Source organism: Ciona robusta, chromosome 3, assembly GCF_009617815.1.
Source record: "Ciona robusta chromosome 3, ASM961781v2".
In the NCBI taxonomy this organism is placed as follows: Eukaryota; Metazoa; Chordata; class Ascidiacea; order Phlebobranchia; family Cionidae; genus Ciona; species Ciona robusta.
In genome coordinates this window covers 7,120,746-7,147,643 of record NC_143237.1, presented here as the reverse complement: position 1 = coordinate 7,147,643, position 26,898 = coordinate 7,120,746, and the positions used below count along the sequence as shown (strand labels likewise).

Below are 26,898 nucleotides of genomic sequence, written 5' to 3'. Positions count from 1 at the left end.
ATCATAATACATGCATCCTACTTGTAATTCACAGAAGTCAATAAAATCCAATCTTTTCACATTTTATTTTCTTTACACACCACGACTACCAACGTGGTTTTCATTATAAATACAAATACTTGGGGGGGTTTGGTTTTCAACGAGGAAAATACGAAAATAAATGACGTCATACCACAGACGTCACCGCATCAACCAATGGGGCGTTTTTCGAACTTGGCATCGACCAGACGTTCAGCGCGTCCCCGTTTTTTTATTGGTTTTAATTGAAATTTATGGGAAATTTATACGCGCCCTCCAAAACGGCATAGGAAACTCCCTGTTTGCAATCAATAACAGACGCGCACGCAAGAGAGAGAAAAAGAGACATTGCCTATGATACAAACTTGAAATTGCCTAGTAATAAATATGCGATTCCGGGCAACACTGCGCATGCGCGTTACTAAAAAACACAAGATTCCAGGCAGCCAGTGACCACCAGAGATTTAATTTCCTATATGCAGTGTTTCCAGATGAATTCAACTTAGTGTTTCCAGATTTAATCCTCGCCATTCCAAAAATCGACAGTGGCTGGGGCTTTAGGTTTCACAATGCCAATAATACTTCCTTTGCTTGCAGGAGATGGAACTTTTTTAACAGGAACAGCTGCTGTCTTAACTTTCCTGTAGAAATAAAGGATGAAAATTTTAATGAAAAATTTGGTCCAATTTTTTAATGGCAAACTAATTAATAAAGAGTTATTTTGGCTGTTTCAATCCAGTGATCCTATGGGTTACACAAGTGGTAACTGGTAAGCATAAGTTACATCTACACATAGGAGACTTCTTTTTAAAATACATATTCAAACAATACAATATAAGTAAGCTAAGACTAGCTCTTCAGTTTAAATTTCAATTTAGGCAAAGTAGCGGCATTTAAATCAAGATTTATTAAAATTTAAGATAAATAAACAAACAATACATACCCAGCGTTATGATCAGCACTTTCACCTCTGTTAAAACAAATTCAATTAATATTTGTTTTTACTACATAATGACTAATGAGTAATGATGCTGTATATTGTAAACTGCCACAAGGTTACAATTTCTGAGTTTTTTTAAAACTTTTTTAGTTCAGTAGTCCAATGAGATAATTCTATATTATACATCAAAAAAGTGCCGCTTGAAAAAATGTAACAAAAATACATGAAATTTTGTTCATAGAAAAAAAAAAACGATTTATTTAAATTTAATTAGTCTGTATTAATTTCTTATTTAAGTAACAAAAATACATCATATTTAATTCATAGAAAAAATAGTTTTCAAAATTTAATCGAACTATCTTAATTTCTCGTTTACACTACCCATGTGTGCAGCTGTGGAAAGGGGTAAAATTTAAACCACATATATTTGTTAATTTTTGTTGTTAGCTAACGTTTTATTCTTACTTCAATATTTTCTTTTCTCTGTTTAAAACTTTTTTCCTGAGCAAATCTTTGTAAGCTCTGATGTTTTGTGTCCACGGAGTTACCGTGCAGTTCTCACACACCCAAATATCTTTAGCTACCTGGGGTGGGAGTTAATGTAGGGTCAGTAAATTGCATTCATTTATTCAAATCTTTCATTAATACTTTTTTAAATGGGGTTCAAATGCGGCAGTGAACCAATTAATTAAAGATGTTCAAAAAAAATACAATATATATATAGATATATAATATATATTTTTTAATTAAAATAAGTTATATGAAACTAAGTCACAGCAAAATCAGGTTTTAAAATCTTTACAAACCAAAACAGGCATTAAAAAATTGTCTGAAATTGTTACTAACAAGCTAATATTTCTTTAAAATATGAAATTATATTTTAATTAAAAAATAAAACTGCAAAAACTGAAGGCAAAAAATACTTGTAAAATATAATTTGAGGAAAATGTTAAAATATATATATACATTATTTTTATCACCTAATGATCATTAGGTCCTAATCAAACAAAAAAGCCATAAAATTTTATTAAAAAATAAAACTGCACTAAAAAACAAAAGGCAAAAAATACTTGCAAAATATAAATTGTAAAAAATACATTATTTTTATCACCTAATGACTATTAGGTTCTAATCTCATACCTGATCAATAAGTCTAAAGTCATGAGACACTAGGATTAAACCGCCACTAAATTCGTTGATTGCTTCGGCAAGTGAATCAATTGTTTCAATATCAAGATGGTTCGTAGGTTCGTCAAGTAATAGTAGGTTGGGGTTTTGGGACGACAGCCATGCAAATACCACACGGCACTTCTGCCCATCTGACAGTTTCTTTATTGGGCATAGCTGGAGAGAAAGTAATTTATAAGGATATGTATCGTACTGTAGGAAAGATGTTTTTTTTCGGCAAAGTTGGTGTTTTCTTTTCGGTAATGAATTTTTCTGGTAAAGTTAGTCCGGTAATAAATAGTATATGGATTTTAAATAACAAGAGACATATATCGTAGCAATGGTATAACGTTTTTTTTCTTTAAGTGCGTTAATGAAAGTACATTGATTCAAAATAAACAAAAGACTGAGTAGGCCTAAAGTGATTTATAAAGATATGTATTGTAGTGATAAGATAATGTTTTTTTTTCTTTTAAGCGTGGTAATAAAAAGTATATTAATTCAAAATAAATTGAGTAGGCCTATAGAAAATACGGTAAAACAATAGTTTAAAAATGTCTTATAAATCGAAACCTCACATAACAACAAATTTTATTGTATTTCAACAATTCCACAAATAATAGTTTCCCATACCTGTTGTTTTCCACTGATCCCATATCGTCCAATTATTTTCCTTAACTGTTCCACGTCTTTGACCTCTGGATAACACTTCCTTATATATTCCAATGGTGTGAGGTTTACATCAATGTGGTCTTGCAGATGCTGTGGACAAACAAATACTTTTAACAATGGTCATTGGCGTAGCCAGGGGGGAGGAGGTCGTGACACACCCTTTAAAAAAAATTTCTTGAAGGTTTAAAAAATAGCCTTCAGTTATTTTCTTAATTAAAACACTTCCTAATTTTTTTTCTGGCTGTGCCACTGTCAGTAGTTTAGGCACTTCGATTTGTGGTGGTTTGCTGCTTATCATGATTATAATATGTAATTTATCGGTTCAATGAGCGCTATGCAAATAGAAATGTATACAATGATGAGCTATAGTTTTGACAGCACTGCAACACACCAAATAGTACTGTACGGTAAGATGGGACACCTTTAACACATAAAAGCCAAATATCCCGATCATGTTTTTAACATTTAACAACAGTCTATACAAGGATACGGTTTAAAAATGTTCTTTGTTAACTACCAAATAAGTCGAGAAAATAGACTGAAAAGGTGTCCCATTTTCCCCACCCTACTATACATAGTTTCAATTGAAAAAAATGTTTTTTTTCCGCTGTATTTGCAGTACGTTTTGAACCAACAGTTTAAAAGACTTTTTGTTCTATATATTCACAATATCTGTATATCTATATTATTGCCACAGTGTCACACATATCTATATTAGATATATATGGTTATTAATTCACACCTGGTGATATCTTGCTATCTTTAAATGGCTGTGTCTTCTAATAATTCCATCTGTAGGACTGAGCTGTAACAGGAGATTTATTAACGAACAATGACCTTATCAAAATAAGATTTAAGATCAAAATAAGAGATAGATCTCCATTAAAAACCAACAATTTCTCTGTCAAAAGTCACACAAGGCTAAAAAAATGTCTACATACAATTACGTATAATTGTGCAAAAAATTGTTAATTTAAGAAAAAAATTGTTTAAATTTATATTTTTTTTTAAATATCGAAATTTTACCTCCCCACTTATTAATTTTAACAAAGTTGATTTTCCTGCCCCATTAGGTCCGACCAACGCCAACCTGGTGTCCATGTCGACTCCGAATTCGACATCTTTGTAAATTTGGGGCTGGGAATAAAATTGGGGATTAGTTGACATGATTTAAGTTGATTTAAATTAAAACAAATAAAATTCTATTTTTTATGGCAGCAGCTGCAAAGGTTAATCCAGTTCAAAACATGTTTTTTTTAGGTATGGACATGTCACTAATTTTTTAGAACTGGACTTAAGATACAGACTTTGTTCATTAACAAACAAGTACGTTATATGAATGAATGAAATTTATTTCGTCTCTTCGGTCACGATAACGTAGAAAAAGAGAGTTGACAAAAGGGAAAAGACGGGTAGTAACGGTAAAACAACAGTTGTTAAAACACGTTTATTGATAAAAAAGAATAAAATATTGTTTGGGATAAAAAGCATGACCGTTACACCCTACAGACGATGATATACACATTACTTCGCAGTGCATGTAATATCATCTAATAAAGAAATGAAAAAATAGATAAAAATAAACTACTAAACATCTGACATATTTTAACCACTATCTTATACAGTCATTCAGAAAATAAATTTAGTTATTAGGTTTGAGCCTCTTATAATAAAAATAATAAAAAAAATACCTTTTAAATATCCGATATCGGCTAACAACTATAAATTATACATTCATTTAGAAAATAAATTAGGTTATCAGGTTTAATCAGACATGGTATAAAAATTAGCTTAAAAAAACTCACAGTTTCATCTGAATATCGGAAACTAATATTTTGCACCATAAGCACGGGAGGGGCAAGTTTTGAACATTCAGGGAAGTAAAAGTTGAAGGTGCTTTCTTCTCGTACACGCTCTGTTAATCCTATCAAGTTGTGGAAAAATATTTGTGTTAATTGTCAGTAAATAACTTCAATGAATGTCCTCTACTAAAGCGGTATAGCAACATTTTTGTAAATTTGTTGTATTGTTTAGGCAAAATCATGAATGTAAAACAAATATACTTGAATACCTTTGTTTTCTTTCAATAAACAAAGTAAAAAAAAAAGATAATTAAAAAACGTTTTATACTATAAAGATAGGCTTTTTATAAAATACAGATTCAACAGCAATAATAACTCTGTATTCTATCAATAAACAAAGTAGCAAAAAAAGAAAAGAATAATTACAAAAACTTGTTTCAGACCAAAAAAACAGGCTTTTAGTGAAACAAAGTTTTAACAGCAATAATTTTCCATAAACTCTCACAAGTTCATATACAGTCACACACTCACGACTGTAGTTTAATTACAGAATGCATATTTTATATAATTGGTTTTACTTGTGGTTGCCCAAGCAACTATACTGGTAACTCTAAACAATGCTGCTGATAATTAGAAGTGATTGAACAAGGAACATCCGCTTATTACTTGTCTACACAGCGCTTTTAATAGAAATTGACAGATGCGGCAAAACAGGTTTATAGTTCACCGAGTAATTGATTAGCATACGAAAACTAATTTTAAAAAAATCAATTTTTAAACAACATACAATTCATTATTAAATAACAAGTAAAAAATCTGTTTGTTTTTTTTCCCTAAAAGTTTTTAACCTATATGGTAGTGTGGAAACACTGGCCAAGAGAGAATCCAATAAATGCAATCTTTTTAATTTAAAAAAACGTTTCTAACCTTTGTCCACCATTTTTGCAAGAGTTTTTTCTTTGCTCTGTGCTTGCCTGGCGAGCTTAGCACTTCCGTGACCAAATCTAGCGATGTAATCCTGCGTTCATTTGTAAATGGGTAAAACTCAATGGCAACACATGTCCAGCTTAATGTAATCCGTTGTTCAAATGAAATATTCCAATATATAGATGTTGTAACAACATGATTAACATAGGATATAAGTATGACTAAGATAAGCACTTAATGACTTTGTCAATAACAAAACCTGTTAAGCGTTTATGTTTATGTACATTAGGATGGGGAAATAATGGACACATTTTTATTATATTTCTCCTAGCATTTGGTAGTAAACAAAGGACATTCAATGAATTAAAAAAAGGATTCTTAAGACTTCCATAGATAGTTGTAAACTGTTTACAACATGTTCTTTAAAAAGTTTTATAAATTTTTAACTTTTCGTTCACTACCAAATGGGCCTCGAAAATAGAATAAAAGATGTCCCATCTTCCCCCACCCCACTATAATAACATATATATAATCTCATATAACAACAATTAACAGCAGTACAAACCTTCATGTGGTTAATTTGATCTTGTTCCTTCTGGTAACGTTTCATTTGATTTTCCACCAATTCACCTCGAGTTTTAATAAACGCATCGTAATTACCCTGGAAATTAAATACAATTTTAGTCCGACGCCGTGGCTCAGTGGTTTAGACGCTTGCATCGAGACCAAAGGGTACTTGGTTCGATGCTCAGCGGCGATATCAAAAGTCAAAACTGATCGGCATATGTGTTCTTGGGCAAGACACTTAACGGACATTGCTCCAACCAAGCAGTCCACATTATAAGCCATTTCAAAGCAAAAATCATACACAAAGTTAAAAAAATGGTACACTTCTACGCGGTGTTGCATAGTTAAGCACCCGTTGCATTAAAGACTTAAATGGGCATCCCGGGTGTTGGGGTAATGGGCCAAATGTGGCCTAAATCCCAGGTCCTTGACAAAGACCCCACCCACAAAGAATAGAAAATACAAATTTAAATACAACGTGTCAGCCCATTGACCCATATCAACCATAATTAACTACTTACTGAAAAATAATTAAGTTTCTTCAGATTCATGTGGATTATCTTTGTGCAAACACCATTCAAAAAATCTTGAGAATGCGACACGAGTACAAGGATGTGTTTGAACCTAGAAGCACAAGTTTTATATTTATATAAGTAAACACATAACGCTTGGGCAGAATTTTAAGGATTGCCTGAGGTCACCTATGATGTATTTTAAGTAATGTTCATAATTTTTTATACTGTAACATTTTTAAAACAATACAATTTTTTCTCTTTAAAGATATTGTAAGCAATCACTGCATTTGTGTTTGAAATTTAACATTACTTTCAATCTGGTCTCCATTTTTAGGCTTATTATATCCAAAAATTGTATCAGATTTATTGAAAACAAAAATCTGAAATATTTTTGAGAAACATCTGAAATATCATTAAAAGCAAAATATCTAAATATTCTTTGAAAAATATCGGAAATATTATAGAAAGCGAAATATATATTTAGAAAACCAACTTTTTCAATTCTTCCTCCAGCCATACACAAGCATCAAGATCAAGATGGTTGGTGGGTTCATCAAGTAACAACAGATATGGCTTTAAGAATAATGCCCTGAGGTAATATGAGCTTTAATGAGACAGGACAAGATATAATGTATGGATATTTATATAATAGCTACCATTTAGTATATGTGTAGTCACAGTGGTTATAAAACTTTTTGTATGTTTTACCCTTTTAAAAAGATGCTTATCAGATTTATCCCAATATGTTATATGGCGTTCATTTATTAAAATGCTTAAACAACTAATTACATCAGTTATATTTAATGCGACGGATGCGCTTGCTTTTTCTCACTGAGTTGTTCAATGTCTGGTAAAGTACTTCAATTGTCACATTTTTTCTGTCCCGTCAACTGATTTTGATTGGTGGCTCATTCACCTTCTTAATAAGAGGAATTCACCCCATTTCACCACCCAACCACATATAGTATCAAACTTCCCCATCTTATTCCACAACAACAAAAAAAGAAAAATAATTGGTGCTGTAAGCAATCCTTCCCTACGTTGTATGCTCCTAAAAACTACTGCTAAATGTAACAAATAACCCCTAACTACAATCCTTCAACACAGCACTTCCTAAAGTACTAGTAGGGTAAATTCCTTGTATTTAGATGGTAAATGAGCTAACAATCGAAATCCACATCAGTTGATGAGACAAAAAAAATATAACAGATGTAATTAGTTGTGTTTGTTAAAAGGGTAAAGCATACTAATAAGTTTAATAACCACTGCTTTAACACTTTCCACCCACCTAATCTTTAATCTACCAAAGGATTCTTCACTAATGCCTAACAAATACCTAGCAAGTGATACTCTCATCCTCCAACCTCCAGAGAAGTCCGACAACTTCTTCTTCTGCATCTCGGCCGTGAATCCGAGACCATGCAGGATACGAGATGCCGTGACTTCTGCCATGTCCGCTCCCAGTTCATCCAAACGTTCGTAGATCTTGAACAATTGATCGCTTTCAGCTGGAAACGAAGTCAGTGGTTAATTTTAGGAAAATGGACTTGAAAGAACTTTTTTTTTCAGAACAAGTAATTGTCTTAAATATAAGGTTGAGGTTATTTAACATGAACTGGACACGAATAAAAATTTTCTGATTAAAAAAGTCTTTTTTTCAAATATAAGTGTAAGGTTATTGTTATTGAAGAAGAATTGTTATTTTTGCCTGAATTTTTTACATATAAAGAATATTATTTAACCGTTTATAATATTCTTTTATTACAGCTGAAAATCATAAACCACACCACCTATTTGTTCGATTGAGGCAAATTATTAGCGTCGATAATTTTAGGCCAGCATATAATTCCTCAAAACATATGATCCACTTACGATCAACTGCCATTATTTTCTCAGCATCTGCTTCTAATCTGTGTCTTTCATCTGCAACATCAAGCACATATTTAATGGGGGTGATGTCTGAAGGTGGGGCTTCATTTTTTAAATGAAAGGAATCAATATGGTCGGGAATTGGAACTTCTCTGCCACCCAGCGTTGCCAACATGGTGGATTTACCTGCAGAAAAAGCACAAATTGAAAAAGATAGAGAATTATTAAGTTTAAAAACTGGTATTTTTAAATTCGGAAGGTATGAAAACACATAATCAGTAAACTTTAAGTACATGCAACAAAGCAGTATAAAGTTAAAAACATAGAAAACTATTAAAAAACTGTTATTTTTAAATCTATAAAGATGATATAAATTTATGTGGCATTTATATGTATATACACATATAAACCTTTTTAATGAGGAAACTTTAAATACCTAAATACCTGCAGAAAAGGCGTTGAAAACTCAACAACATAAAAAATTATCAAATGTAGAAACTGGTATTTTTAAATTAGGAAGATAGACATAAATCAAATTATGTAGTATTATATTTTTATATATATATACTTATATATATTTTTTGGTCAGTAAATTTTAAATACCTAAATAGCAACCACATAAATTTTACATTTAAACAGTTTTCTGCCTCTAAATAAAGTTAAACACTCACCACAACCATTGGCACCAATCAATCCGTATCGGTTCCCACAGTTCAACTCTAAGTTCGTATCTTGAAACAACACCTAAAAAACATGAAAAAATAACAGTAATAAAACCATAAAATCTTTCAAGGCATTTGTAATACAGTCACACACAGTAGATTCAGTTGACAGGTTATATTATGCCATGGTGTCTTGAGACAACTCTTAGTGTTTGGGTACCACATACTTCAAGGCTGAACTTAGTCAAGTACAAATTTTATAAATCAAACCAGTCCAACAAAAATAACAATTTGATCTGAAACGCTTAGGTTTAATAAAGCAAAACTAAAATCATTTTTAGTAGTGTCTCTTAAGTTAGATTTTAAAATTTCTAAATTTTTGAATTTTTGACATCACTTAAAATTTGAATATGGCATTATAAAGCTTTGACTATAATGTATTCAAGTATTCCTATTTTCTATATAGTTACACATCCTTTTAACCTGGCTATGGTAGGTGCACGAATAATTATAAAACTTTTGACATCATTAAAAACACTTTTAACATCTTTAAAAAATTTGAACATGGCATTAAAAAGCTATATAATATATGTATAATAAGAACATATTTCTATACAGAGACACATCTTTCAAACCTGGCCATGGTAAGTGCACGAATAATTATAAATATGAAGATCCGAAGATATTGGATGTGAAGCTAAAACTCCAGTACAAGATCTTGCTTCCTTGTCAGCTTCTCCATCCGTTATTACGAGACCTTTCTTGAATCCATTCGTTATTCCGTTGGTTGAGACACCGTTCGTGGTTCCATCTTATTTAAGAATACATGGTTAGCTTGCACAAGTGCTACTGTGAAGTAAACGATTAATGTGCTGCATAAAAATCAAGACCACATTTTAAAGATTAGTGTAAATGACAATCAGTTGGTCAGTTTACTCCTGTTATTACGACTGTCGTTTTCTGGCCATGTGAGGACAAAGTAAGTTACATTCATTCATTCATACATGGTACTTACTTGTTTCAGGAACTTCTTCTTCTTCTTCAGCCTTCTTAGCTGGTCTTTGTCGATTCTTTGCGGCTTCTTTCTTTTTGTTTGCCCGGCGTTTAGCAGCTTCAGATGGCATAGTGTATGAGAAAGTATTATCTGATTTTTTATTCAGATAATAAGATATTTAAGATTATCTAATGTTGTTTTCTAGCGTTATTATAAATACCAGAGTGTAATATACCCCACAATATCTATAAAAGAAGATATATAAAGCATTTTGTTATTTCAGGGTGTTTTACAAAGTACTTAGGGTATTTAAATAAATTAAGCACAAACAAGCTGTAATTATCGTACATCGTACAATCTGTATATAGCTTTCAACACAGATTCCAACACCTTAACACGAAAGCCTAGAATTCTTCCTTGAGATTAAAACGCCTTTAAGTAAAATCATTATTAACGTTTACTTTTCTAACTGAACATAAACTGACCGGTACAAGCCGGTTTCAAGCGGTCAACCCAATTAAAACGGAAACTTCCTTATCAGGAAATCAGCTGTTTCGTAACCGTTGTGCATGGTGACGCTGAGGGGATAATTTTCTCACATGGCGAAAAACGCCTGTGACGACACAATAGAGGTATTGCGAAATATCCCCTTGTTAAATGCTACCAGTTCTAGTGACAGATGACTCACGTTTTTTGTCGAAATTTTCGTTACTTACTTCAATTAATCTAACTGTAAAACAGTAACTGAAGCTTCAAAAACACAAATTAAATAAACGTGGGATATTTTTATTTTAAATAAACGAATACAATTTGTCTTTACGCGGTAGAACAAATTACTCCAATTTTGAAACAGTCTATAGTCTACATAGGTTGATTAGCAGCAAACCTGAACTTACAAACGAGTTTCCTGAAGGCACACAGAACGTTTACAAATGAGAAAACCCAATTCTCTGTTGCAGTATCTTCAAAGGATAACAGCGACAATAAAAATGTGCCATGATATGTCCAAAACAAACGAAAACTAGGTGCATCGTTTACGTGAATTACTCTGGTTTAAATTAGTTTTATTTCACTTTTCAATTTTGACCAAGTTGTATTTTTCTGCATTTTGTCTTCTATGAAAGTTAAAACACGCCCTAACATAAATATGTATGAAAACTTCTGCAATAAAACGCCGCAACTAGCACCTAATTGTCCTGTTCCAATTCAATATTTCAGAAAAACTGATCTGGCGGTTCTGGCGCTCCATCCAACTCCGCAGCAAAAATTATATACACAGATTATTCACCGGAAAAATATAAGCAGTTCTACAACACAGAGCACCAGCTGACGAGTATTGCTGGTGCGTTTTGTGCTGTTGTCCACGTTGAACCTTAAAATAAAAGGTATGGAATTATTATAACGTCATTTTTATTTATTTAAAACAACTGCGGTATGATATTTACGTTATAAGGTTAGTAATTATTAATGAGACATTTTTTACTAAAACTGTAGAACACTATTCAAAACCAAAAAGCATGGCTGGAGTTCAGGGAGAACCCCCTGCTCGATTTATTAGACTCATAATTTGCTTTTTTTGTGAATTAAGTAATAGTTTTCCTGGTCTTAACATTATTTTAAATTATCCATTGAAACATAAAAACAACATATCAGTATTTAAAATGAAGAAATAACAGGTCTTTGAGCAAAACAACAGCCATTAAAACTTCCTTGAAAATCCAGCCAATAATAGATGAACAGGAATAGACAAAGTTTCAGAAGTAGTGTACACAACTTGTATTTAATAGACATATCACCTTTTAAGGATTACTCCTTATCGTTCAAAATAGTTTCTTCTTCCTCAATTAAAATTTCAACAGTCACTTCATCTAGATCTTCAGCCTGGTAGTCAACTTCATCAGTCATAACACCTGTAGAATACAAATAAATTAAGTTATATTTCTGTTTTTGCCAGGCGTACTGTATTCTGCGTTGTCAACAGGTATATTACTAGTTTAAAAGAGATATTTTCGCTATTGTTTGTTTTGTGATCTTTACCCAACGTCCGCTATATGGCACAAAATCATCAGAGTATGCCGTTAACTTTTTGCCCAAGGTCACTTACACATCTTAAAGTGTAGCATACCTTGCTAGGAATCTGGGGTTCTGAGGTGAGTGATGACAGACTTAAGTTTAGGTGAAAATACCTTGTCCCTAATGTTACAAAAAAGGCCTATAAGACCCTAAGTTACAATTGATGGTATTTTTCTATTGTATATGGCAGTGCTCTTCAACCTTTTTTGGGTTGGTGAACCCTCAAAGTTGTTGTGACGAACTCATGCACCCCTGATTGCTTTAATAGAAAAATAATGACGTTTCTCGATTCCCAGTTATGCAAATATAGAATTCATATAAAAAAAAACTGTAGGAAAGTGGCTAAATTTGTTAAAAATGTCCAAAACTTAATATTATTGCTGAAAACTGTTGAAGTTTGTGATGCACCCTTATATACCCTTTTGTTCTGGTGCACCCCTGGCATGTTTTTGTGCACCCTAGGGTGCACCGTGCACACCGGTTGAAGAGCACTGGTATATGGTACAGCATGCCCTAAGACCTCAAACATAAGCCCAATTGAACTTTTAAACTCATTTGACAGGATTGCTGATCAAAATTCGTAAAGATTGTACCAATCATTTTTTAGTTCCCTAGCAGAATTGAAGTAAAAGTGCAATTAATGATATTTTTTGCCATGTAAATGGTACGTCATGTCCTGAGATATGAAACATAGGTCCTATTCTACCTTTTAAGTTTTAACTCATTTAATAGCAATGCTCAAAATTTGTTAGATTGTACAAACCATTTCTTAGTTCTCTTCTATATGGAGTTGTGTGCTGATAAACTTCATTGCAATGTTTTCTGTAGTTGGTAAACTCTTCCATCAACGATCTACGTTTGTCGATAATTTCTTTGGAAACACGGCTCTGAAGAAGTCTGTCCTTTGCTTCAAAGATCTTGCTAAAGGACTTGTGATTCTTACGGATTTTCTGCAAAATCGGAACATTATTTATTTTGGCAAATGGAAATAGCTCGTATTACAGTTACTAAAATTGATAGAACACTTGTAGTAACTAACTACTGTCACTGCCCCGCCACACGAGGATTAATTAGTTGGGCATTTATCCTGCAAAATCAAATTCATATTTTTTTGTTAATAAAAAAGAGATTTTGTTAATTTATATAACATTGATAATAATGTTCTGTGCAGTGGTTGAATTATGGTTTATTGCAAGCAGTAAACTAAGAAGGCAAATGAGCACAAAATGGGATATTTATACTATATGGCATATTATGATAGGAAAGGAACTCGTGTTTGCTTCGGCGCACACACTCGTGACTGGCCATCACAGTATAATATTATATTTGGTTTAAACACAACTTTCAGAATCAAATGATATGCACACTCATTACCTTAATATGATCAGCAGAGAGAATGGATTTTGGTTTTGGTCTCCACAGTAGTTGGCATAATTGTTCCATGGGATATTTCCTCATAAGCCTTCCTTGGAATGACCACACCCAGTAAGCATTGTCAATCTAACAAGGACAACAAATTTTGAATGTGCATAATATTAAGCTATTTGTTACCTCAGGACTGTACGAATAGGCATAACCTACAGATACATTCAATTAACAGTTAACATAATGCGAATTGCTACGTAATCGGCAAAATAAATAAATTACGGGCTAATAAGATGTTGCTCGCTGTTAGATAGTGATAAATGTCCCTGTTGCGTAGAAGGTTTAACTGTTGCGTTATGATACATCTGAACTAAATTCTGTTTGCATGTATGCAGCAGTCCCGCGTAGGTGCAGAACTCTACACCAATGCATAGTGCATATACATTACATAATAAACTATTTTGTATAGAATAAGTTGCACTTTCTGCAGATATTCTGCCCCTCAGTCTCATACATTAAAAAAATACAATCCTTGTTATACCAAGCAAGCATTACTACCTAGATGAGCATAAAAGGTAACATGTCATGTTTTGTATAACATGTTAGACTACAGCAGCTTTTACCATGCTATTACATGTATATAAAAATGTGTATACTGCATTTCCACATTCAATAATGACCTTTTCTTGAGAGTTACTTCAGTTTAGTTATGTTTTTTTGGTATTTCTAAACAATTTTTATACCAATTTCATTTAGCAATTTTTGGCACTTCAGATTATTTAAAAAATTAAAATATACCACATATTTATTATCGTATCACAGATCTTACCTTATGTTCCCACCAGCTAACAATGGAGACAAGATATCTTCCAGTAGGATCCCACTCTACATCCGATACCATATGATGTTCACCACTGTTCATTACTGTCATGTCGGCAGTGTCGATGAACTCTAGTTGACTTGAACTAAAATTTAAAAAAAAAATTTATAGAACAACTTGAATCAAAATTAAAATTTTGTCAAAAAAATAGAATTAGCTTGAACCAAAATTAAACTTTGTTTTGTCAGAAAATTTTTAATTTAAGGCGACTAGTTTTTTCTCAAAATAAATTTTATAAAACACAAAAAATCTTTTTTATTTAAAATTAGGCTTTCTCTGATAAAATTAATTTAAAGCAACTTCATTTTTATGCGAAATAAAATAAGTAAATTATAAAAAAAAAACTTTATTCTTTTGATTAGTTGGCTATTCGTCTAATTCAGTTTACTTGTTTTGATTGTGTCACATTTCATGCCTAACAATTAACCAATAATTATTTTAAGCGCAAATTACAAATTTTAAGATGAAATATTGATTTTTTTGTGTGTTTTTTTTTTGTTTACTGACAAAACAAAGCGAATAAAATACAGCTTGTGTACACAATTGTTGGAATTTGTGGCGCCAAAACTGTTTTCAGTAACAAAGTGGCAAAATATACAAAATTTAGGAACCCTCTGAAAATTATTACCTGTTCAATCCAACCAGAAGCACAAATTGTCCAGCAGGTGACCAAAATATATGTGTAGCTTGTTTCTTTTCCATAGTTCCTGAAGAAAAACACATTTTACATAAATTCAATCCTCTGATTTTTAACATCAAAATCTTAAAAAAAACGTCATAAACTTGAGTGTGGTTTCTTTAAACATTTCGGTTCTGTCAAAAAAAAACAAAAAAAACAACTCTTCTTAGATGATTATTTCTAATGAGAATTTTACATGTTTTTAGAAAATATAAAACTCACAAGAAAAAAAGTACCCTTTTCTTTTCTATTGTATTCTATATGGGTAAGGCCCCACAGCATGACACGCCATGGGTCCTAGGACTTAGGCCAAAACCATTTACTTACCGAGATGTTCTATTTTCCCTCCTTTAATTTCAAAGAACATTGCTGATATTCTAGGTGCTTCTCCGTGCAGACAGCAGAATTTGTTACCAGTAGGTTCCCATGCAAAAGCAATTACCTGTAATATAGGTGTATGAAGTTACTGCAAGCTATTAAACATGTAGCATTTTGTTTTTGAACTAACCTGTTCTTTGAGTTCAACTATGTCGACTGGCACTTGCTTCTCCATTATATGAAAGATTTCAAAATTGGAAATATTGGCCTGTGTGGAAATACAGTGTAATAGTTAATTGAAAACAGTTTTAAAAAAATGATATAGGAATAGATAATAGTACTTATAAAGATTACAAAATGCTTTATAACATTTAATTATACTTATAATTTTATCAGAGTTTTTCAGTCTTTTAGTTTGTGGCTGCCAATTTAAACCACTATGAGAATACCAGGGCATTTCCCGAGGTGTTTTGTCATATACAACCACAAAGATAACCACATTGGGCCTATAATCAATCTGGGACCATACCCCCTTGCTCTTGGCTGGGTGGAAGCACGCTAATTACTTTGTCACAGAAGCAAATAAATTACCTTTTTAGCTTTGTTGTATCTGTCCACCTTCACACAAAGGAACTTTCCTTGTTTATGCCAGTTGAGGCGAATATCAGAAACATTAAACAAGTTTTTCACGCGGACTTCTTTCTTGGAAGGAATTGCAAGAATGGTCACTCTGGCCGGTATCTGGTTGTTTTCAGGAATCCAAAACGCCAACATGTTGTCAGCAGGAGACCAGAAGAACTCGCTGATAAGGAAAATGGAAATTAACAAAACTATAATTCAATTAGGAATGACAAAAAAAAAAGAAGGACTAAACAACAGTCATCCCAACATCCTATGCTAAAATACATGTGTTTTTCTAATACATGATGACACACTGTCAAATAAGTAATAAAAGAAATTTGTAATATGAACATTGTGCCTAATTTAATAGCCTAAGCTAGATTTCCACTCTACTTTTATCCTAGACAAAATTTCTTTGAACATAACCAAAACTAACCTGATTCCATCAATAGCAATGCTCTTTTTATCAACTAAGCCCATTGACTGTAAATGAAAAAAAAGAGAAAGTTTTAACATTAGAAGTGGTGCAAATGATATGTCATGTAAATTAAGTTAACTAAAACCCACCGGTGTTTCATATACACTCAGAACTCCTTTTGCTTTCCTTGCAAAATACTTTCCATCATAGCTCCATCTAGCAAGACAATTAATCAGGACTTTTCATCGTTATAGAGGCAAAAATTATGATTTTTTTTTAAAGACAAAATTTATAGTAGGGTGGGGGAAGATGGGACACCTTTAGCACGTAATAACCAAATATTTAGATTGTGTTTTAAACAATTAACAATGGCATATGGGAGTCGGGAGGATACAGTTCTATGATTTATTAAATTTTCTTTGTTTGCTACCAAATGTGACCAGAAAATAGAATGAAAAGGTGTCCTATCTTCCTCCACCCTACTATACAACAATTTTGTTTTAAAATAAAAAACAGGATAATTTTTATCAAAAACTACAATAATTTAAAAACAAAAAGCAGAATTTTTTTAAAAACAAAAGTTCTGATGATTATTTTCTTACTTGAAAATTGGCCACTGTCTGTCCTCACCAGACATGTCAGCGTGGAAACTTCTCTTTTTCAACCCGGTAAATATTTCCCACACAGTAATGGCTTGGATATCATCCCCTCTGCTGGGGTCTTGCATTGGACTGAAGGTAACTAAATACCTGAATACAAAGACACATTGGTATGCAAGTGTTGGATGAAATCATATATATACATAGGTAACTTCAGCGTGAAGTTAGGGGTGTCTGGGGTAACAGATCACCCAAAACAGAGGGTGACAATGTTTTAAAAACCCTTTTTTAAGCCTGAACAGATTTTACCCTGCAGTATATTTACAAAAAAGCAGAACTATTGCATTAACGGCATTAAAAAATGAGATTCCCTATGTTTATCAACTGAGAATATACCTTTATTTTTAAACATCATCCTAGATTTCACCAAAATTCAAAACAAGATAAAGCATATGGGTCCATGGGTAAAATCATATGCATTGCAATTTCTACCCTACCTTTCACATGGAGAAAAATCAATGAGTTGAACCCCTGGATGGGTAAAACGTTGGATTTGGCGAAACTTTTCACCACCCCACAACGCGATACCTTTAGCATGGAAAGTAGCGAGATACGCCCCTTTTGGTGACCAACGCGTGTAAGTTTCTGTCCAACGCTGGTTAGAAAATAAATTATTAACCATAGCAGAGTATTTTTGACCTTAGCACTAGCCGTTGTGTAGGGAAAGCTGGCCTACCTAGGAACTTTACCCAATGTACTTTAATCTTTGCACACAACAAAGTGCTTTTTATTATGCCAATGCAACGATAAATCCGGACAAACGTCCATACTTGGTAAGAATCTAAATTTCAGTTTGCTGTTGTTACTAACAAACTATTACTTTTAAATAAGTACCAAGCATAATGTTTCTATAAAAAAAAAAGAAAAATTCAACTATAAACAAACGAAAATATAGGCTTTCTAGGGAAAAATAGCAAAAATGATACACCAATGTCAAAAAGAAGAATTAAACATAGATCTTACTTCTCGTTGTTCTAAAAGGCTTGGTTCAGCTGCTGTGTTCAGAAAGATACCTGTCTTCACACCCCCCTCATATATTACACTAAATTGATTGTTACAATCTTCATCTTCAAGAAAGTAGTAAAGATTTCCCTGGAAATTTAAATGACATTTTTTTCTAAAATTAAATATAAATATTTTACAAAAGGAACTGCAAAACATTAAATAGCAATAAACACTCGAAAACGAATTAACTAAATTATGATTTTTTCCCTTTAACTAAATTTAAAAATGACAAACCCCTACCAAAATACCACATGCCGTCCAAAAAACAAACCACAACAAAAATCACAACTGAAAAATACTAACTTCACAAAACCTATTACATTAAATCTTAATATATACACCTTTTCTCCAACATAAATTCTGTACTAGTTTCTCTGTTTTTTTAAATAAGAACAATTGTAAATACAGGAAACACAAATTAAAACATAATATTAAACATAAATTACTAGCATTTAGAAATAAAAATTAAACTTGTGATTACCACGTCCTTCAATGGTTGTTTTTCTGGCGGGGTCCAATTTTCAGTTACATTTTTGTACCTGAAAAAAATATGAATGATTTGATAAGAAAATTTTCACCAAATAAAACAAAATTACATTTTTTTATCTGAAAAACATTTATAATTAAATAAGGAAATTTTCACTAAATAAAACAAAATTGTATATACACATTTTTTGTATTTAAAAAAACATTTATAATTTAATAAGAAATTCTCCCCAAATAAAACAAAATTCCATACTTTTCAAAGTCACTGAACAAATTCACTCTAAAAGCGTGCGATTTATCAAGTTTGTATCCGTCTGCTCCTTTGACCGCATCCTTGGCTGATTTGTCTTGTTCATATTCAATGAAAATGTATCTAAAAAAAATTAATATTACCACTTGTTAATTTATTATGTCATGACAACCCATTGGTCATTGACAGTTTGTCTAAATTGTCAGCCCTACAAAATAAAAATCACCCACAAAGTTACAGACATAACTTGTAAGCTAGCAGTAGATGTATGAAACAGAACATCCATGTTATAACCACTAAACTGTCATTTTTTTCGGCGAGGATAAAGTAAATTACATTATTATGTGATAAGCCTACTCACAAAAATTGTGTTGTTTAGGAAAAATTAAAACAATAAAACAGGTACATTAATGAATTTAACTTAGTTTATCATGAGGTGGCCGGAAAACGACAGTTGTTATAACATGTGTGTTCTGTTTCATTCACCTCGTGCCAGCTTACAAGTTACCAGTGTATGTTACTTTGTGGGTGAATATAAATAAGCAACCATCAGCTGCCATTAGCAAACTATACAACAACCATTTACATTAACAATGTTGAGAATAAAATACACATATCTGTTAATGTAAACTTATAGGTGTTCATTAATATTTAATTTACCCTTTTGTTTTTCCTTCGAACTCTGGATAATAGTCACTGTGAATCTTTCCAAACTTTGAAAATATTTTTGTAATAACTATCTTCAACTTTCCAAGTCTTTCTTCTCCCACTACGGGAACATTGTCAACAACAATCACTGCGTCTATACCGTCAGCTTCTTTCGGCTTTTTTTCGAGCACATCGGCCAAAAACTCTGTTACCAACAACAAATGGACACCATATACTAAGGTTCAATGTAAAATGGGTAAGTATTTTGGAAGAAATAATTACCCGAATCCGAAACATCCTCTTCAAAATCTTCGGGATCGCTAAAGTCTGGCTCTTCCTCGCTGCCGTTTATTATATCATCCTGGCGCTTTTTACGCGGTTTTACGTCTTCCCAATCTTGCTCACCGTCCATGCTCGTTACCATGACACTTTAACGATTGACTAATATGAAAGCAAGGTAAAATAACAGGCAAAAGTGCAGCAATCTATAACGTTATGAGAATTGAAAGTTAGCCGTCCGGAAATGATTTCACAACGTGTGGATTAACACAAGGCACACTTGGAGCAGTGCTGAGTCAATTAGTTCGGGGTTCTTTAAAGCTTAATAGACACAACAAGAACTGCTAATCTGAATAAAATCAAAGTGTAGTTAACATAATAAAAAAAGTAATTTATTTTCTGTTTAAGGACCCCATGTTTGATGTTTATCTATTAAACGCAAAAAAATCATTTGCCGCACAAAGTTCATTCAACCGAGAAGTTCAAATTCGCGCCACTTGCGTAAAAAGAACCCAATACAAAACAAATGGTAAACAAACGTTTTTTTTATACAACCAACTACGGTCCATTCTTATATTAACGCTAGGAGCCTAGGCCCAACCATCTCGTAAACAAAACGCAGTACTTCTGTTATTTAGCGCTTTATAAGGTACAGTTTTTCATTATTATATGAAGTATAAAGTTAACTAATATTCATTCATTTTATATATTGCGGAATATTTGGTTACAATAAAATGAGAGTTCATCTCACTGCAAATGAACTGATTTCGAAATGTTCAACAAGTGACTATTTCAGTCAAATTACTACCAGAGAAAACTTGTACGCAGCTGTAAGCGGCATTCTTACATTCCCCGCTATGCTTGGTATATTTCACCGTACTGTGTGGAAAACTCTTGGTGTTGCATCTCATTTAAAGTTGTCACCTTTGTGTGGTCTCTTGAGTGTTTGTGCCAGTGGTTTTGTGTCCTGTGCTGTGACAACTTCAGTTCGAGATTTTTACATGGGTCTTCCAACCTTCACGTCTTATTCTCGATCTGACATAACAATATGCACAACTTTGTCTGTAGTACATTTTGCTATGTTCTCTCGGCGCTTCAAAACGGTTCTTCCTAGTCATGTTTTGCACCCTGGAGCCTATGCAAGAAAGACTGTTCCACTGGATGAGATTACAAGCAGAGTAACAGAATCTCAAAAACGGTCGGTCCAGAAACTGGGCTATAAATATGGTTGTCACACATGTGGTGTAAAATACTCTAGATTGAACAAAGTCAAGCGTTATATTGTTGGTAAATGGTTTCCTCTTCAGCGCAAGCCAAACTCACTTTATTATGCTGATCATTCACCTCCAGTTGCTTTAGCTCCAGTTTATTTAAAGCGAAACAAGAACGCCAAAGGTTCCTTGTTACCACAATGTCAATCATGTTCTTACTTTCAAGCTACCAGGGTTCGGTTATTGCTTCAAAATCCAGACAAATACAAAAACAAGGACAGTCTTGTAACACACTCATTGCGTTTTAAACTTTGCAAAATTTGGCTCCCGTGGCCAATTTTAATCAACTCTGACGTCTTGTTAAGTTATTTGCACACAGTTGTTGAAATGTTTTTAAAACTTTTTTGAAATCTTGAATAATTTGCACATAAGAATAATCACTGTAAATAGACATGCTCATTTTTTTACTTAGTAGTTTGTAGTTTTAAATATTTATTTAATTACCTAATTATTGTTTATCAACTTGTTTTATGTGATATACTTATAATATAGGTAAAGATTTAAATATGAAATCACCAAATAAAAATGTTTAAAAAAAGATTGTCATTTAAAAAACACAGTGGCATGTAAGTTACAATAGTACGTTTAAAAAAACAAAGATTTGAACACTTTATAGGATAGTACGTATTTAGTTTAAAATAGGATGAAAAAAATACACAACAGATTTTAACCTAAGGAGCACTTAAACAGGATGCTCTACTCGGACTATTTGGTAGTTGTTCACTTTTAATTCCATAGATCATTTCTGACACTTTTGGATCAACGTTGTTAATAAAATCGCTGTAACAGCTTGGAGAACAAGACCGAAAAATAAACGGAATCCTTTTGATGCCCCATATCTCACTACATGGTCGAATAATTCGCAAACCAGGACCATACATTGGTCCACGGCAGCAATCACAGTAATTGTGGCTGGGAAGAAAAAAATAGAAATTACTTGTGTTCTAAAAATCAAAATACATGATCCCAATATGTGAAAGAGAATATTTCAGATATGTATGAGGGTTTATTTTAGTGTTGGTACTTATTTGGATTCCATATGGCCATGAGTAAGTACTTGGGATTTAGACCCATTACCCCAGAACTCTTTTACTTACTTGGATAGATCATGGGCAACAGTTTGAGGAAGATTAAGATGGTTTTCTGTTTGTCCTTGAATAAAACTCTGCTGTAACTTCAAGCTTGTTAAATCAGTCAGTCTTTGTGGGCTGTTATTTGAATTTTCCTTCCAAAACAGTGCGCTCATGAAATTATTTTGCACACGAATCCGAAATAGATTGAGCTTCAGTAAACCACAAGGCAAGCCAGGCAGTTCATTGCCTTCCACATTTAAAAATCTGATATTTTTATAAAAATAAAAAGGATGTTGTTAAAATTTACAAGAGTTCTAAGTGTGATAAATCTTTACCTTAGATTTTCCAAGTTTTTGACTTCATTGGATAGGAATGTTAGTTTATTGTAGGAAACATCTAAAAACTCCAATGTTTTAATAGAGAAGACTGACACAGGAAGAGCAGAGATGCAACAGAATGATAGAATTAAGGTCCTCAGCTTATGCAATCTAAAAGTCAGTTTTATAGTAGGTTGTCACCCACATTTAGAGGTACACATTAAACGTCAGGCCTAAAAAAATGTAACCAGGTTTCACCTGCTAATATCAGATGGTATGTCCTTTAGTGGGTTATCTCTAAACTTCAAGACTTGTAGTTCTCTACAATACAATACTTCTCGAGGAAACTCAGCAAATTCGTTGAATGATAAATTCAAATAAATGAGACTTTGTGCAAGTGGAGATAGGTCAGGAACTTCAGCAATAAAATGGGCCTGTAGAAAAATACAACTTTAGTATATTAGTCGGTTTCATTATCATCAGTTGATGGTAAAACAACTAAACAGCTATAACATTAATAATACTTTGTACCTTGCTTTTAAATAAATCAATAACAAAGCACAAATGGCAATCAAACATTAATAAAAAGTTATTAGTTACAAAAAAACTAATTTTAAACTTGTAAGTAAAAAGTGCAGCGCAAAGTTAAAAAATTACCTTCAAGCTAAGGACAAATCCCCCCTCAATCAAACAGTTAAGAATAGCGAGTTCTGAAGGTGTGATGATAGATTCTGCTCCATCTTCTTCAAATGGAGAGCCTGACCTTTTTGTTCCTTGGAATATTTTTTCAGTTGCTTTGACAAAAATGCTCATTGCAGATTTTCTGCTCACACCTTCAGCTTCTAAAAACAGGTAAATTACATTAACACACCATAAATTGTTCTCATATTCTTTTTGAATACAGTATCAAGAATTAGACTTATTAGAACAACAAATAAAAGCGAATTAGCAACAAAGTGTAGGCCTTTGCTGGGAAAAGTGAATACTCTTAGAAATAAAAACTACTTGGCAAAAAAAAGTGTGGCTGCTAAATCCACAATACTGAATAAATAAACGCCTAGCCTATCAAGATGTTTATATTTAAAACAAAATTAAGATGTAATTGAAAAAAAGTGTGCATAAAGACACAACCTGTACAGTGGGCCTTAACTGTATTATTTTAATATACTTGGCAGGTGCAATAATAAAGTACCTCCCATCTCTTGTATTTCATCAACTACATCGCTAAGTTTGTCACTTGTTCCGAGTCTGCTTGGTGATGTGAGGCCGAGCTTATTCAGTCTTTCTTGTACTATCTTCTTCATCTCTAAAGATAACAACTTATATTACATAGCTCCTAACAATAAAAGGGGTGAGAGAATATGTGGAGAGAATTTATGGATAATTAATGCTGAAATATTTGGGTTTAAATAAGTACAAATAATTACAAAGCTTTCTAACATGGGAATTAAGTGTACAAGCAAGCTTGTATCAATGGTCCAATGGAATATTAATGGTAACAAATCCTGTGTCTTGATTGCAAAATGCATTATTATTGCCCAGTCATCCATGTTACATTGAAAGACATCTAACAGATGATAATGTAGCATAACACAAGTCACAAGCAGCATTTTCTATCAGGTAAAAGTAAAACACTAAGTTTAAACTGATGTGTAAGTGAAAGTAATGAAAACTGAGTAATCTTACATCTTGTTTAAAAAGACCATTACTAATAAACCAAGTCATCTATGTCAGTGCTCTTCAACCTTCTTTGGGTTGGTGAACCCCTAAAGTTGTTGCGACGAACTCATGCACCCCTGACTGCTTTAACGTAAAACCAATGACTTTTCGCAATTCCCAGTGATGCAAGATATAGAATTCATATAAAAAAAACTGTAGGAAAGTGGCTAAATTTGTAAAAATGTTTAGAACTTAATATTATTGCTGTAAATTGTTGTAGTTTCTGTATGTGATACACCCTTGTATACCCATTTGTACTGGCGCACCCCTGGCATATTTTTGTGCATCCTAGGGTGCACCGTGCACACCGGTTGAACAGCACTGATCTATGTAACTTTTAAAATATTTCCCATTCTGTAGCAACCAGCAACCCACCAAGTAAAACTTGACGTCGAGGCACTCTTTTCTGCTTTGGTTGAATATCAAATTGATCAGAGATGTTGATCTTGGTAATTTGTACAGGTTGTTCCACATCTTTGTTTTCCGCTACAGCTTTTAATAAACTAAAGAAAAAGGGAGATTTAATGATATGTATTTTACAGACATCTAGGTTTGGGTAATATATTCTTATCTAGCTAACAATATTAGCTAAAATATAGAATTACAACACTTCATAAAAAACATTGTACACAGAAGCATATGAAATCAAACAAATTACTTGTACTTTACCGCGTTAATTTTTGATAGTTAGCTCTTGAAAGAATAGTTTTTCTTATAGCAGGACGAGGTGGAATTCCATTTTTGTTATTCAGAAGAAAGTCGTCTAATCTGCAAATTTCCAATGGTTATAAACAAAAATTGGCAAAAACAATAGGAATTTTCGAAATAAAAATATGACATACACTTAAAAACTACAGCAAAAATTTTGTTATACAAATTAGAATGCTTAAGATTATAATGAATTATGGCTGGGCAACAACAAATGTTATAACCCGGTTATTCTGTTTCATACACTTTAGAGATTTTTGAATATTATTTGGTCATGTATGGCATATAATTTAATCAATCTATAACCAAGTTGGAGTAATTGCCAATACGCGTTATGTATAAACACACACAAACCACTTCGCATTGTCACTGAAAAGATAATAACATGTCAGCCAGCAAGTTAGCAACCCTACCTAAATTCAGCAGTTGGGTTATAATATGAGTCGTCTGGAAGCACATACTCTTGTCTGACCTCTAGAGGATGGCGTGGTTGACGAATTGGAAAAGGGTCGGGGCCACGAGGTTTGTAAGGTAATACCAATCCTTTCTTGCTCCATGTGCCTCCAGTATCACCTGTGGAAGTTAACTTATCCAATGGTCATAGGCCCCAAATGTTTGAAAGTGCAGAAGGTGCAGGGATAGTATAAGTTAGACAAACATGGTAAAACAAATCTTATTTGTTTTAATGATTAAAAATTTTTTTAGTGTGAAAAACGCCTACCACTCAAGGTTTAGTGAATATGACGTTATAAACTGTTATAATGCTTTAAATAAAAAACATGCAAAATAAACATAAATTGCCAATGCCTGCGGTGTCATCAGTGCTTGTGGCGTAAGATGCTGTTTTCCTGATTGCTTTTCGTTTTCCTTGACTTATTGTAGGCTCGTACTCAGACTGCATGGTCGGCACAGGAGAGTGAAGTCCATCAAACGTAGAACTTGGTACAGTAAGCATCTCTGGTGAGGCATCTATAATAAAATACTGCCATAAGCAATTATAATTTGGAATAAAGAATTAACAGAAAAAAAATACAACATGTGTGTTGGTGAAACTATGTCAACAAGTTATACCAGCATTTTGTTTATTGATATATTGGTATCTTGAGGTAACTTACTTTTTATGGAGTAATTCGTTTGTTGGCTTTGATCACTTCGAATTGGTGGTAAAAATTTTGGGGTGTTTTTAGGAGGCCTTGGCCGCCTCAGCAGAATTGCTTTCTCGCTCATTTATTCTCCACATAAATACTTATGCGTAATACAGGTTGTTATTGCAATTTTTCCATGCAAATTTGTATCTTCCTTTAGCTCCTACACAGTGTGTTTCAGCGCCAAAAAACTTCAAAAACATTAAGATATATAGCGTTCCTTCCTCTTGTTGCTACCGACTTTGTTTTGGCCGCTAGGTGAGGCGAAAAAGTATTAAGGGACTTCGCAAAATGATTCTGTTCATTTTACTTAACAAGGTTGCTATTTGTATTCTTATAAGCCGTGGTATGCGACGAAAACAAAAAGCACATACTATATACCAAACAATGCGATCAATGCAAAAGCAGCAGGTCAAAAATGGTAACCTAAAGAAACGCGCCTTATTAGAAGGAGATGACATGAATCCTGATGAATATACACAAAACGACCGTATTGGTAAAACATATGAATCATTACACAATCATGTGGTTATGCTTAACGTGGTCATGCCCATGTTCTGGCAATGCATATGCCAACGCAACGTTGCAGCGGTTGTTATCGCCACCACAACAGCAAATTTGGCGGATGCGCATCTCGTGTATTGCGACCGTTGAAGCAAAGAGATTAGGCTTGCTTTGGGAATGATCAGAGCCGGAAATTACGCGGGAAGGGGCGTAAAGATTTGATATAAGTCAGAAAGCAGAAAATTAAGAAGGACCGTTTCATATGGCAGGGGCTGTGGCACATGAAACTGTACCACACACGATTAGTAAGCATGTGTTGTCCCGATTGACAGCACAACATAGACAGA

General features: G+C 33.0%; 4 protein-coding genes across 5 annotated transcripts; 1 reads left to right on the top strand and 3 right to left on the bottom strand.

Moving 5' to 3' along the window:
* Positions 1–46: 46 nt before the first annotated feature.
* LOC149738715 (ATP-binding cassette sub-family F member 2-like) lies at positions 47–10,399 on the bottom strand. 2 transcript variants are annotated; one of them, XM_089874359.1, is made up of 17 exons: positions 10,155–10,398; positions 9,775–9,950; positions 9,149–9,221; positions 8,481–8,663; positions 7,945–8,116; positions 7,102–7,197; positions 6,615–6,717; positions 6,092–6,187; positions 5,527–5,617; positions 4,603–4,721; positions 3,824–3,934; positions 3,540–3,602; positions 2,759–2,887; positions 2,099–2,302; positions 1,424–1,542; positions 962–988; positions 47–659 (listed from the first exon to the last, which is right to left on the bottom strand). In XM_089874359.1, the coding sequence occupies exons 1-17, from the start codon at positions 10,261–10,263 to the stop codon at positions 536–538; spliced, it is 1,995 nt and encodes a 664-aa protein (XP_089730485.1). In that variant the 5' UTR covers positions 10,264–10,398; the 3' UTR covers positions 47–535. The 2 variants fall into 2 exon arrangements, with proteins under 2 accessions (XP_089730485.1, XP_089730487.1); XM_089874361.1 differs by lacking the exons at positions 47–659; positions 962–988; positions 1,424–1,542 and having other exon boundaries at positions 1,994–2,302; positions 10,155–10,399.
* Positions 10,400–10,903: 504 nt separating this feature from the next.
* Positions 10,904–20,071, bottom strand: LOC149738714 (eukaryotic translation initiation factor 3 subunit B-like). The gene is made up of 18 exons (XM_089874354.1): positions 19,818–20,071; positions 19,548–19,740; positions 18,891–19,010; positions 18,633–18,690; positions 18,110–18,238; positions 17,584–17,741; positions 17,090–17,236; positions 16,637–16,703; positions 16,506–16,552; positions 16,040–16,250; positions 15,639–15,716; positions 15,458–15,572; positions 15,080–15,158; positions 14,401–14,536; positions 13,581–13,706; positions 12,970–13,156; positions 11,930–12,043; positions 10,904–11,505 (listed from the first exon to the last, which is right to left on the bottom strand). Exons 1-17 carry the CDS (start codon positions 19,957–19,959, stop codon positions 11,940–11,942), a joined length of 2,097 nt encoding a protein of 698 aa, XP_089730480.1. The 5' UTR covers positions 19,960–20,071; the 3' UTR covers positions 10,904–11,505; positions 11,930–11,939.
* An 83-nt stretch (positions 20,072–20,154) lies between these two features.
* Positions 20,155–22,109, top strand: LOC149738713 (uncharacterized). The gene has a single exon (XM_089874403.1). The coding sequence runs from the start codon at positions 20,549–20,551 to the stop codon at positions 21,431–21,433; it is 885 nt and encodes a 294-aa protein (XP_089730529.1). The 5' UTR covers positions 20,155–20,548; the 3' UTR covers positions 21,434–22,109.
* On the bottom strand, positions 21,416–26,524 carry LOC149738712 (uncharacterized). The gene is made up of 11 exons (XM_089874367.1): positions 26,018–26,524; positions 25,710–25,871; positions 25,316–25,475; positions 24,864–24,962; positions 24,570–24,697; positions 23,668–23,781; positions 23,133–23,317; positions 22,734–22,909; positions 22,494–22,646; positions 22,183–22,422; positions 21,416–21,997 (listed from the first exon to the last, which is right to left on the bottom strand). Exons 1-11 carry the CDS (start codon positions 26,127–26,129, stop codon positions 21,757–21,759), a joined length of 1,770 nt encoding a protein of 589 aa, XP_089730493.1. The 5' UTR covers positions 26,130–26,524; the 3' UTR covers positions 21,416–21,756.
* Positions 26,525–26,898: the final 374 nt, after the last annotated feature.

What these genes read in the sequence shown, in the direction of transcription:
- LOC149738715 (XM_089874359.1), bottom strand. Translation starts at nt 10,263, where the DNA reads ATGCCATCTGAAGCTGCTAAACGCCGGGCAAACAAAAAGAAAGAAGCC. An exon ending in AGAGAAAAGAAAATATTGAA is followed by an intron (nt 989 to 1,423) that starts GTAAGAATAAAA and finishes TTGTTTTAACAG; the next exon opens with AGGTGAAAGTGCTGATCATA. An exon ending in AGTGCTGATCATAACGCTGG is followed by an intron (nt 660 to 961) that starts GTATGTATTGTT and finishes TTATTTCTACAG; the next exon opens with GAAAGTTAAGACAGCAGCTG.
- LOC149738714 (XM_089874354.1), bottom strand. Translation starts at nt 19,959, where the DNA reads ATGGTAACGAGCATGGACGGTGAGCAAGATTGGGAAGACGTAAAACCG. An exon ending in AGACAGTGGCCAATTTTCAA is followed by an intron (nt 16,704 to 17,089) that starts GTAAGAAAATAA and finishes TTGTCTTGCTAG; the next exon opens with ATGGAGCTATGATGGAAAGT. An exon ending in TGAGTGTATATGAAACACCG is followed by an intron (nt 16,553 to 16,636) that starts GTGGGTTTTAGT and finishes TTTCATTTACAG; the next exon opens with TCAATGGGCTTAGTTGATAA.
- LOC149738713 (XM_089874403.1), top strand. Translation starts at nt 20,549, where the DNA reads ATGAGAGTTCATCTCACTGCAAATGAACTGATTTCGAAATGTTCAACA.
- LOC149738712 (XM_089874367.1), bottom strand. Translation starts at nt 26,129, where the DNA reads ATGAGCGAGAAAGCAATTCTGCTGAGGCGGCCAAGGCCTCCTAAAAAC. An exon ending in AAGCACTGATGACACCGCAG is followed by an intron (nt 25,476 to 25,709) that starts GCATTGGCAATT and finishes TAACTTCCACAG; the next exon opens with GTGATACTGGAGGCACATGG. An exon ending in AACCCAACTGCTGAATTTAG is followed by an intron (nt 24,963 to 25,315) that starts GTAGGGTTGCTA and finishes GGAAATTTGCAG; the next exon opens with ATTAGACGACTTTCTTCTGA.